This window comes from Bubalus kerabau, chromosome 6 (assembly GCF_029407905.1).
Source record: "Bubalus kerabau isolate K-KA32 ecotype Philippines breed swamp buffalo chromosome 6, PCC_UOA_SB_1v2, whole genome shotgun sequence".
NCBI classification, from domain to species: domain Eukaryota; kingdom Metazoa; phylum Chordata; class Mammalia; order Artiodactyla; family Bovidae; genus Bubalus; species Bubalus kerabau.
In genome coordinates, this window is record NC_073629.1 from 46,278,914 (window position 1) to 46,292,473 (window position 13,560).

Here is a 13,560-nt window from a genome sequence, read left to right on the forward strand (position 1 = left end):
GAGAAGACTCTTGAGAGTCCCTTGGACTGCAAGGAGATCCAACCAGTCCATTCTGAAGGAGATCAGCCCTGGGATTTCTTTGGAAGGAATAATAATAAAGCTTAAACTCCAGTACTTTGGCCACCTCATGCGAAGAGCTGACTCATTGGAAAAGACTCTGATGCTGGGAGGGATTGGGGGCAGGAGGAGAAGGGGACGACAGAGGATGAGATGGCTGGATGGCATCACTGACTCGATGGACGTGAGTCTGAGTGAACTCCGGGAGTTGGTGATGGACAGGGAGGCCTGGCGTGCTGCGATTCATGTGGTTCCAAAGAGTCGGACACGACTGAGCGACTGAACTGAACTGAACACTCAAATAAATTGGCAAATAAAATCTGACAGGGCTATGGGGCTTCCTTTGTAGCTCAGTCAGTAAAGAATCTGCTGCAGTGCAGGAGACCTGGGTTCAATCCCTGGGTCAGGAAGATCCCCTGGAGAAGGAAATGGCAACCCACTCCAGTATCCTTGCCTGGAAAATCTCATGGACAGAAGAGCCTGGTGGGCTGCAGTCCACCAGGACTTTATGGGGTCATAAAGAGTTAGGCACGACTGGTCAACTAATACTTACCTACTTATGGAGAAAAAAATAGGGTGCTGTGAAAGGATAACAGAGACAGGGTGGGTCTAATTTTGTTGGTGGTGGGGATGGGTCAGGGAAGGTTTCTTTGAGATCTAAAGTACCAGTGGAATGGAGGATATGTACAAAGGGAGAAAAGTGGTAGAAGACAAGAACGTAATATTACCTTGTAACTGGAACACAGTGACTCTTGGCAAGAGAAGCCCTAGGGTGAAGCTGCAGAAGAGGGGAAGTCCTGGTTATTCAGAGGTCACAATGAAGTTTGTATTTTCTTCTGAATGCAGTGGGAATCACTGAAAGATTTATTCTGTGTGTGTGTTTTATGAGCCAATTAATACTTTTTAAAGCTTACTGCTACTGTTAAGTCACTTCAGTCGTGTCCGACTCTGTGTGACCCCATAGACGTGAGCCCACCAGGCTCCCCTGCCCCTGGGATTCTCCAGGCAAGAACACTGGAGTGGGTTGCCATTTCCTTCTCCAATGCGTGAAAGTGAAGTTGCTCAGTCGTGTCTGACTCTTTGCGACCCCATGGACTGCAGCCTACCAGGCTCCTCCATCCATAGGATTTTCCAGGCAAGAGTACTGGAGTGGGGTGCCATTGCCTTCTCCAACACCCCATTAATTCTGCCCAAATCCTTCTTTTACCTTTCAGGCAGGCATCTCTGTCTCCTATTAGTTTGCTCATTTCCTTACTCTGAGTAACTTTCCATGAGAGTGATGTTTCTTCTTGAAGACTGTAGCCAGAGCACCTAACACAGTGTTTGGTAATGAAAATGTTCAATAAATATTTATTGAATGAAATGATGAACTAATGAAAGAATAATGATGAAGAGGAAATACTAGAACCCAAGGTGCTCACTGTCTAGCCAAGAGAACTAAGAAGTGTGATAAAATCCTTAACAGAAGTAAGCAAGACGAGTTTCAGGAGGAGAGAGGAGGATGGAGGGAAAATGGAGAGAGACATCTGGAGTACAGATAGATATATACTCAGAGGTGAGGAGAATATTTTCTGGATTGAGACCATCTCCAAATGAAATGGCTCCCTCCCCAGCAAGCTTTAAAACAAAACATAAAGAACAACTCTTGACAAGAGCTTCACGTTTTAGAATTTTTTTTTTTTTTAAAGGCCGTTAGAATGGATTGTCCTGCAAATATACAACCTTGATTCTGTACCACCTACAGGACTTACTGCTTGCTGCTTCTGACTGTAGAAATTTTTGCTCACCTCTATTCCTGGCCCCTCTTCTCCTCGCCCCCGTCTTGCACCCGCCCCCAGGGACCGTCCATTTTCAGAAAACCCTTGTCCTTGCCTGTTTCCGCCTGTTTGTTGAATGCACGGAGGAACATTTACTACCTTATCCCTGAGGAATTCTGAAGATGCAGTTGCCAAAAGACAATGTTTCTGCACCTCGCAGGGCTCCTGTGGAAGGAAAGAAAATGAATAATTTGTTAGTTAGGGCGCCGATTGTTTTTACCTTTAATCTTGCGGCTCTGTCACATCTAGCCCCCACCTACCTAGCTCTGCCTCGAACAGTTTATAGACGAGAGGCCAGTGCGCTCTCTCCCTCACTTCCTGCCAAGAGTAGCAGGAAAACAAGCTGCTAGGAGGAGGGGCGGGGGCGGGAGCCAGGGCAGGACTCCAGTCCGCTGCTCTGCCCGCTGTGCGGGGCTAGAGGAGCCTCAGGGCCCCGCGCGCAGCCCCGCCCCGGGGGCGTCACCGCCTGGCGCCCGCCCCGCCTCCGCGCCTCTGGCCCTCAGCTTTCTATTTCTAGGGGCGCTCGGGCAAGCTGTCCCTTTCGTCTTTGGCTGAAGCCTGAGGACGCGGAAGGGTTCGTGGCGAGAAAACCCCAGGCTCTGGACATCGCCATGGCCCCTGTGCTAAGCAAGGATGTGGCGGATATCGAGGTACCGACTGCGCGCGGGCTGCCTAGGGGAGGGCGGGGATCGCAGCTGGTGGGTGCCCGAAAGGGCGCTGCGGCCACCGCCGGGCCGGGAAAAGAGTGGGAGACTCGGGAAACTTTGCCTCCGCTCGAGTTCTGCGGAGGAGGAGGAGGAGCAGCAGAGAAGCCGGCGCCCCGTGTGGGCTGGCGGGGAGAAGAGTGGGAGTCCTCGGCTGCAGGGGTGTCCTTCGCGTTGGGACCTGGCTGTTTACTTCGGAGTCGGGGTCCGAAGTTTCTGGGTGGCCGTGACTGAAGCACTAGAAGAGTTCGAGGGAGATGGACTTTCTCATAAGGGCTTTCATTTCGCAGTCTATCCCGCACTTCCTCTTTTGCCCTGTAAGCGTTTCGGGATACCTGTCTGTTACCCCACCTCCAGTCGCTGAATTCTGCATATTTGCAAAGGTGGAGGATAGAAATAATGGAGATCTATATGTAAGCTACAGCAGCCACTGCTAGCCTTAGTATTGCTTATGAAAGTAACATAGGGAAGAACGAGATAGGATATTGAGAACATGAAAAATACAGTGCCTTCAGAAAGACAAAATAAAATGTATATTCCTCTTCTCAACAGTTTTTTTTTTTAAATTTTCTCTTGCACTCTGTTTCTGTAAAAATGTCATCTTTCTTCCTGTGAATAAAGCCCACCCTGAAGTAACATGACCATTTCCTTCGATTTCTCCCTAGGACCTTTATGCATGCGACGAGAGAAGTATAATTACAAGCAGTGATTTTAGACATACTAATCCAGTGTTCACAGTTCTGAGCTAAAATAAACTGCTTTTTAGTCTTTTGTTGTGTTTTGCTTGGGGCTTTTTTGTGCATGCCTGTGTTTTCTTAACAAATGACATTTTCCTTTCCTCCGTCCTTTCAGTCAGTGGCTTAAGTAAAACTTTAAAACCACCTGTTTGCAAAAGAGCTGCTTTTGCCACCGCGTTGCCTCTAACATTGATTGTACGAAATTTGTGTTCTGTTTGGGGGATGGTAGTAGTGTTTTCTCCAGACTCCATGCTTCTTTTGAAAAATCCATCATAGTAATTAGAGCCAAAGTATGACTGAGCACACACCCACATGCTGTGTGTACATGTCTACTTAATTTTACTTGTGGTTTCTCTTGTGGATAGTTTACTTTTTCATATTGATCAGTGTGATATATTTAACCCAATATTTATTCATGCACAAGGTAAAAGATAATTGATTTATGTTGGCCTTTTTGGTCCATGTTACTTTGACTTAACCAAGCCCCGCCCCCCCCACCCCCCTTTTTAAGCTAACTCAAATAGTAACCTTCTGACAACATTCATGTAGTACTGATGTACTGATTTCAGAATTAAGAATGTCAGAGGGCTGGCGGCTTTTGGAGTTTGAATTTCTTTATCGGTAGCTGTTTTGCATTTGTCCATGAAATCAGTTCTTAACCACATTACACTAAGGAAAAGATGCCACTGAAACATTAATGACCAGTTTAATTTCACGAATTGTTTCAACTAAGACTATTTAAGAAGGTCAGACCCTTACATTTACTCACCTCAATCTAACCTTAGTCAGCCTGATGTTACTTGTAATACAGAATAGTGGTATTTAAGCTTTTTCAGCTTTTGTGTAGTTCACACATGCAACACACTTTAATCAGTAACATCTTTCATCACACATAGTTATTTTCTTTTCCCTCAAAGTAATATCCACGATTCCTGAGCTAGAGTACCATGAAAGAGCATGAAATTCATCATTAAAATATAATGCAGTGTGAAAAAATACATTAAGTCTAGAGGAACACATTCAAGCATAGATGTCTCAAGTCATCCTATTGACTCACCAAAGTTCATTTTTTTGAATGAATTATGAAGGCTCATAATTTTTAGTTTTCTATCAAATTTGAATGCATACATTGGATTTGGTTTTTTTGAATGAATTCATTAAAACCATTGTCTAGAAATTTATCTGCTTGTGACCATTGCCTTAGTCTCAAATATATGAAGCACACCATCTTTAAAAAAAATTATCAGTGTAAAACAGAGTACATGTTCAATTGATAAATGTGAAAAGAACAGAAGGTGATAGTGACAACCCACTATAACAGTGATTTAATTTTCCCCTTAAGCTACCTATAGAACCTCAAGTTTCAGTGAAGCAGCCAAGAAATATTTTGTTTCTGGGGCAAAAAGTTATTGAAGTTTACAGAATTATTTTGTGTGCTCACTCCATATTTCTAACCTCAATCCAATATCACATCTGGGTTTGAAGGGCTGAGAGCATAAAAAACAGTCAGAAGGTCACCAGACTCCAAAACTAAAATATCCCTGGGTAGGAAGATAGGCATAGCAAGGATGCAGTAGTAGATAACAGGTACTCGGCAATAGAACCTAGCTCACATGCTCAAAAATTATTGTCATTATAGAAGATGTATGAGAAATCAGACTTTTTTCCAGATATGTTAATGTGGTTCAGGACCACATTGTTTTGGAATCTGGTGCAAATTGCCTGTGGTTGAGGTCTATTTCTATGCCTTTTCAGACAGGTGACTGTTTAAATACCTAACTTCTCTGTGTCACATTTGCATGATTTGCTAAGTAAGGAGAATAATCAGACAAGATAACATGTCATAGCACATCTTCTCAAGAAAAGAACAAAATATGATAAAATTAAAAATTTTGAACACTAAGGAAAATCACTGCCTATGAAATAACTGTTATTTTAAAGTTCATTAATGTAGCTATAGACTTTTAAAAGATATTTTGCTTTGTGGGCTTACTTTTAGGATACAACTGAATTTTATCAAGAATGACTTTTGAATACAAATTCTTTGGGGAAGGTTTCGAAAAAGGTGACTATCAGACATTGATCACTTTCTCTGACCTCAGCAATACCTTCACAATAATTCACTTAGTTTGAATTGACAACTGGTCTAATGTCAGTATCTGTACTTTTAAAAGCAAGTAAGAAGGATTTTGGAAGAGTTCACTTTTGTTCAGTATTTTGTTCCTCTCCACTGACATGGATAATTGAGAATTTACTATAGAAGTATAGCTGAAGAAAAATGTTTGCAGGTACAGTGAACTTTTAATTAACTCTTTGGATATTAATAATTTTGGTAAGTATTTATAACTGAACTGAATTGCTATATACCACTCTACTGTTTCCACAACCCCAAGTCAAGATTTATTCTTAGAATTATCAGTTAATGACTCTTTGGTAGTTTATAAACTCATTTCAGATTTACTGTGAATAAAAAAAGAAGGTTTCAGTCCAATATCCACAAAATCATAATACTTTTAGAGTTAAATAGAAATGGTTTTTGAATAACTGATCCTATAACTTCTATTCATTTGAGAAGACAGTCGAGAATTTTGTGTTTATTAATTAAGAAAATAGGATAATAAAATGATGGCTTTGGGAAATGGGAATATAACGGTAACAACTTGGAGAAATTAAATTTTTAGGAGAATTTTGAAAAAAGGCTAATTAGTTGGTAGAGGTGGTAAAAGATATTGCAAGAATACCCTTTATTATAACTTCTTTTGCCCCTGGGGAGGGAGGAGGTAGATCCCAAGAAGAAAATATGAACTCAGCTTTGCAGAAGGTATGCATTATTTATATAAACCTACATTTTTTTTTTTTTAAGTCCAGTTTTGTTTCCTTGCTTTTATTGATTGGGTGCCACAAATCTCTGGGAATGCTATCTTGACTTGCTAAGGCTTTTAAAACATTAAAACTAAAATTTCATTTTTAATTTGTTTTGTGAGTTTGCATTTTTAAAAATATACTTGTTCTCCCTCCTTTAAGCTGTCCTGTGGACAATACTTAATTTTAAAGTATTTCTCCTTTCTAAGGAATTTAGCGGGGCAGTATAAACATGCCTGATTACATGATTTGGAAAGTTACTCCAAATTTGGAGTTATTTCAGTGGAAGCCTCTTATAGCTTTAAGGTACTATACACATTTCTATAGTTAAGAATGGTCATATATGTATATATATTTCATTATAGTTTTTCTTCTAAATTCTGCCTCCTACACATGAATTCAGATGACTCGCTTTCAGTGATTTAATTAAAAACTGAGATTAATGACTAATGATGAATCTATCACTAGGGAGATTTTTAGATTGGATCTGCTTAATCTTAATCATAGCTGATAGTGTTGACTGATTGCTTAATTGTAAAAGTGTGCTAAAATTCAATAGGCTCCTTTCTTACATGGTAGAAGGAATATCCAGTTTTGGAAAGCTCCACCTTTGCAGTGAGGAATTAATAAGAATACTATGAAGACCTTTAATCAAAATGCTGAGATAATTGGATGATCATTAAGCAATCATATCTTTCCTTAACTATTTGAATACAGTATTTTACCATACTTTGTATATGAACTGGCAACACAACAGCTGAAAAATAGACCTTCCTATAGGATAAACAGGTGTGGTCACTTGTGGGGAGAATTCAAATAATTAGCATAACATTAAGTTACAATATTAGAAATACTAAAATTAAAGACAATGAGACTGAAAAATATTTCATGTCATGAAATAATGTGACAAAGAAGCCATGAGATATTTGATATAGTCTAGGCCTCCGTGTGCTGAAGAGATTGAAAATGAGAACTGGCCAATTTGCCTTTCTGCTTCTTAGCTAAATGGATACAGTGATAAATAGTCCTTAAAACTGTAAAGAAAATTTTGTGTCATTTATATCCTGCCTTAATTAAAAAATACTTAATAAGGCATTCTAAGATTGTGAATTTATCTATGATCAGGATTTTGATTTTCAAGTGTGACATGCTTGCCTTCTGGACTTCATTTCCTCTTAATCCTCCATATTAAGACAGAAGGTGTTTTTTGGCCTCAAACATCAATAATGTGGGTGTTCACAGATATCCTGGAGCCAGTTATACTACTGATAACTCTTAATAGGATTATGTCTTTCCTGTGGTTTATAATTATTACTGCTTCCATTGCTTTTAATTAAAATGTTATACTAGTAGATATGAAACATCTGTATTTAATTCAGCATATAACTTTTCTTTCAGACTCTTCACCATAGTTATCTATATATTGATGTTAGGAACTCATTATATTTATATAAAATTTTTGATTTTGTACTTCATAAAATTAAGCTTCATTTCATGGTTAGTTTAAAAAACAAAATAAACACACTGTGTTAAAATAGGCCTGTGTTCACATCCTGCCACCAATATTATATATATTTTTATTTGTATGATTGTGGTCAAGTTGTTTCCTAAACTGTCATTTCTTTCTTTGTCAGATGGATTTAATCTTAATTTATTTCATGTACTAGATATAAGGATTAATTGGAGTCATGTACATATAATAACTCAGCATCTGTCACTTGAAATATATACCTCTTGAATGGTAGTAGTTATTTTAAATATTATGATTGAATGTATGTTATACATATGTGTTATATAAATGTCATTTGGTTAGAATATTGTCCAACTCCAAGAATTAACTAGTGGTATCAAAAGCTGTTAAAATATGTGAGAAAAGAGAGAGTTCATGAAGTTAGAAGAATTATGAGAGGGGCTTATTATAGATTAAAAAAAGTTGCAGACATGACTTATGAGTAAATTCCTGAATTATTTTTGTCAGTATTAACAGTGAGATGGGGGAATTTTTGAAATTCAGGTCAAATTAAAAGGACTGTCTTCATTTTGCTTTTTATTTCTATTTAAAAATCATTTTAGTACCCACTGAATAGCAAGCCCTATAGTGTAAGCTGTAAAAGATTTAGAGGAAGTATGTGGTAAAGGACTTTTCTATATAGGATTGTCCACATCTAATACACTGTGGCAGAGAGTCAAATGCAGGAGTCCTCCTACTCCTAACCCTTGCTGTTTCACTGCATTTATACATGTGGATTGAATTCTTGGTGTTTTTCTGCATGTTTTTATGACTAGATCAGGTCAAACCATTGGGAAATTTACTTCTTGGCATTCTCAATGATTTTCAGAAGGGATTATTGTTATTCTTCTGTGAAAAGAAATCCTTATGTATCATTATTTTAAGAAAAAGTGTCCAGCTCCATATCTCTTGTGTTTAACTGGACTAAACTTACAGTTTCTTTAAGCCATCATATTAGCTTCAAAGAAAGTTTTTTCTGGGCTTCTAAGCATCCTTACACACACTATATTTGTATAGTATTTTATACTATATTATATATTTATATATATTATATATTTAATATATATTATATACTGTATATTACAGTATTATATACTATGCTATATATATATATATATATAATATTATACATTTTGTAACTGTTTTAAGTCTGAGGGAGGAGGGAATTGGAGATCAACCTATTTTGCACCAGGAAAAGGTAAAGTGTGCCCTTTCTAAAGGATGACTCAGATAATAAACTTTTTGCATTACATTATAATAATTTAATTTCTTTGAGGATTTCAGCTTGGTTGTGTAATAGCATTCTCACTATCCTCTACCTCTATCATAATAATTAAAGAGACTATCTGTGTTCCTACCTCCCAGGTGCTTGGAAATTGATATTATGAGTGCTTATGAACGTCCCCTTGAGGCAATCCTGACTAGGCCACTTTGAAGAAAAATCTCTTCATCAATAATGAAGCCCTGAGGGCCACTTCTCAGGGGACCAACACAAAATTACATGTCAACTCCAGTCCTGATTTATACAGATGGTGCTCAAGGATGGAGCCTGACTGCACTTCTCGCTCCCCTAATATTTTATTACCTCCCATTCTCTGCTGATCCACCCCATGCCCCTTCTCACTTTCACTTCTCCCCCCAAGCCTCAGCCTCCAGTTTTCACCTTGTTTTTACCTACTCAAGATTGAGTAGTAAGAATCCTATAGGTAGATTCACTTCTTTAGTCCTTGTGAAATCCTTTGAATGATATTAAAAATTGACCATAGTAGCATGTTAAAGCTTTAAAAATCTTAGTATATTTAATTAAAGGCCAGGTGAAGATCTTCAGCAAAACAATAGAAGATAATGTGTATTTACTATATGTTAGTGAAAATAAGCATCCTGGGATAGGGGCCAAGGTTGGGCATATTTTTGCTCCATAAGTCAGACCCTTTGCGTCTGACCTTGTGGAAGTCACTCAACCTCTAGGAAGAGTCTGCTGATTTCCTCAACAAGTTTGTTATTGATCAGTCTTTCAGTGATGGTTTGTAATAAAATATGGGATTGGTGAAATTGTTTGGAAACATGACCTGCTGGGTGATCATATTAAGGAAATGCAAGGTGGTGGTGTCAGAGCTAGTGTATTTTACACGCTATGTAGGATTAAGTGCACCATTTATACCAGCTGTGTGGATTTGATATACATCTGATTTTTACTTTTTTCATGCTTGTCTGCTTCCTTTTCTTTTTTTTCAAATAAATAAGTCTAAATCTCCCCTGAGCATGCAGAAGAAGTCTGATTTTTCTATATATGGCTGGAGTTCTGTGAAGGTGATCTGGAATTCATAAATTCATATTTTTGTATATCTGTAGGATGATGCTGTCTTTAACTAGGAATTAGGAACAGAGATTCCAAAAAGGAATCAGTTTCTCCAGTGTGCTTTTTGATCGATAAATGTCAATGGAAACTAGATTACAAATAGCTGGGTCCCCAGGCCCACAGAAATACAAGTTACTTTTCTCTGACTCTGCACCACAGTGTCCTCAAAATTCTGGGGATCTTCTGCTAAATATTTTTCCATGACAGATTTTGGGGAATGCTGGGGTAAAAGTTTGATATCCTCAGTAATTCAAAGAGAAAGTTATTCAGTTCCCCTTCACAGATCCCTGGGAATAAATCATGACAACTTTCACAGAAAAATACTCTTTTTGAGGGGTTAATTTTCATTAAAACATTTTTTCATTTCTCTAACTTAATTTTAAAATTATTTTTAGTGATCATTATAGAAGATTTAAAAGATACAAAAAAGGGTGAGAAGAAGATCCCAAACATACAGTCACACCACATAAAACAGTCATGCTAATAGTAATTTAGTATTATCCTGTCATGAGGTTTTTTCCCCCTAAATAGTTTAATCATATACAATATTTATATATTTATTGAGGTGTAGTTAATTTACAGTATTAGTTTCAGGTGTACAATATTATGATTCAAAATTTTTATATATTATACTCCATTTCAAGTTATAAAATATTAACTATATTCCCTGTGCTATACAATATAACCTTGTAGCTTATTCATTTATACATAGTACTTTGTATATCTTAATCCACTACCCATATCTTGCCCTTTTTTCCTTTCTTCTCCCCGCTGGTAACCACTAGTTTGTTCTCTGTATCTGTGATTATGTTTCTTTTAGTTATTTTCATTCATTTGTTTAATTTATTTTTTGATTCCACATATAAGTGTTAACATGTAGTGTTTGTCTTTCTCCATCTGACTTATTTCACGAAGCATAATACCCTCCAGGTCCATCCATTTTGTTGCAAATGACAAAATTTCATTCTCTGTTTTGACTGAGTAGTATTCCAGTGTGTGTACACACACACACACACACGGCCCCATCCACCAGCAAGCAGCCTGCCTTAAAATCCTTTGAACACACAGCCTCTGCTACATATGGCCCTGTCTACCAGTGGGCCTGGGACTTGATCCCACACACCAGGGAGCAGGCACTAGAACTCGTATCCCTAGGGTCCTTCTCCCAGAGACTCTAGAACCCAGGTCTTCCCTCAAGTGGGCAGGCAGTAATCCCAGAACCCAGTGAGTTTCAGCCCCATCTGCTAGTGAGTGGACACCAGTTCCAGTTCAGTTACAGCTTGGTGGCCTGCCATGGCAGGGTCCACCTTACCTATCAGCAGGCTGACACCACTCTGAGAAACCTTGGCCAGCCGCCACAGGTTCTGACTCAGCAGTGAGTTAACACAAGCCTGGGGCCATGCAGCTAGAGAACCTGGGAACTGGCTCTGCCCAACAGTGAGCTGGCACTAACCCTGGGATCCCATGGACACTGGCCCCAGTGTCCCATGGAGCCTACCAGTGTCCAGCACCAGCCTCAGACTCCACCAACCCTGGCCCAACCCACCAGCAGGCCAGTATCTGTTCTGAGATATCATGGACTCCTCAGCCAGTTGCCCTGACTTCCAACTTCACTCATCAGCACTAAGTTTGGGACACCCAGAAACTCACAGCCTGCCGTGGCAGGAACAGGCATTATCTACCAGCAGACAGACACTAGATCCAGGAATCTTAACCCTATGCCCACCCACTCCAGAACCAGCTTTGCTTACTAGTTAGCCAGTACAAGTCCTGGGACCTCCTGGGGTTCTCCATCCAGCTGCCTTGTGACCTGGTGCTGCTAACCAGTAGCTGGCAGCTTCTGTACTTGGCAAGACCTGGAAACCAACTGGATGAAGGAGCAGCCACATCTACCAAACTACCCACTGTACTCAGCCTGCTGCAACAGATGTACCCATGCAGCCTTCATAGGTGCACCACTGAAGCATATAGCTCTAGTGATCAGAGGGGACTATACTGCTGGGGTGCATAGGGCATCTCCCACAGAAGGCTGCATTTCTCAGGTCAGGAAATGCAACCAACCTACCAGATAAAGAGAAATAAAAACAGCAATTTAGACACAATGAGGCGACAAAGAAACATGTTCCAACAGGTTAAGGTAAACCCCCAGACGGAAAACTAAGTAAAGAAGAGATAGGCAATCTACCAGATAAAGTGTTTAAAGTAATGATTGTGAAGATGATCAAAGAACGTGGGAGAAGAATGGATGAACAAAGTGAGAAGTTAGAGGTTTATAACAAACAGAAAATATAAAGAGAAACCAACTAGAGATGCAGAATACAGTAGTTGAAAGGAAAAACACACTAGAAGGAATCAACAGTAAATGAAATGATACAGAGGAATGGATCAGTGAGCTAGAAGACAGAGGAGTGGAAATCACGGACACGGAACAGAAAAAAAAATGAAAAAAATGAGGACAACTTAAGAGATCTCTAGGAAAACATAGTAAAAAACTATCTCACAAAAACAGTAACATTTGCATTATAGTTGCTCCAGAAGAAGAGAGAAAAGTAAGAGAACAAGTTTGAGGGTATCATAGGTGAAAACTTTCCTAGTCTGAGAAAGTACACAGACATCCAGGTCCAGGAGTCATAGAGAGGCCCAAACGGGATCAACACAAAAAGATACTACCAAGATGTATTGTAATTGAAATGGGAAAAATTAAAGACAGAGAGCGAGAATATTAAAAGCAGCAAGGGAAGAGTGATGAGTTATGTAGAATGGAGCTCCAATAAGGCTGTCAACTAACTTTTCTGCAGAAACTCTATAGGCATGGTGTACTTAAAGTGATGAAAGGGAAAACCTACAGCCAAGAATACTCAACCCTGCAAGGCTTTCATTCAGATTTGATGGAGAAATAAAAAGTTTTTATAGACAAGCAAAAGGAAAAAGAGTTCAGCACCACCAAACTAGCTTTACAAGAAATATTAAAGAGGCTTTTCTAAGCAAGTAAGAAAAGGCCAGAACTAGAAACATATATAAATTACAAAAGGAAAAGCTCATTGGTAAAAGCAGATACACACTAAAGGTAGTAAATCCACCTCATACAAATCTAGTAACAAGGTTAAGAGATGGAAGTAGTAAAATCATCTATATCTGCAAGAGGAAGTTAAGGGCTACACAAAAAGGTGTAAAATATGTCAAAAACAATAGTAGTGAGGGAATGGGGAATAAAACTGCAGGATTGCTAAAATGCGTTTGAAACTAAATGAGCAACTTAAGAATCACATACATGTATGTATGTATATACATACATATATAGTTGTGTATAGACCTCATACTCAATATTAACCTCAGACCCAAAATCCATAATATATATCACACAAAAAAGAGAAGGAATGCAATCTTATATTGGCCTTTTTATTCTGTCAGAAGCATTTCCCTACATTCTTACTAACTTTTTAAATATTTTTAAATAGCAGCATGATTCTCTGGGAGTGGAGATAACAAAATTTATTGAAGATAAACTTCATTA

The 13,560-nt window shown here is 38.8% G+C and overlaps 1 protein-coding gene across 1 annotated transcript in view; it reads left to right on the forward strand.

Moving 5' to 3' along the window:
- The first annotated feature begins 2,300 nt into the window (after positions 1–2,300).
- Positions 2,301–13,560, forward strand: part of DPYD (dihydropyrimidine dehydrogenase) — a 957,062-nt gene continuing 945,802 nt past the window's right edge. The window contains exon 1 of the mRNA XM_055585018.1: positions 2,301–2,524. Coding sequence (XP_055440993.1) covers positions 2,486–2,524 — 39 coding nt within the window. The 5' untranslated portion in view covers positions 2,301–2,485. The remainder of the gene's footprint in view (positions 2,525–13,560) is intronic.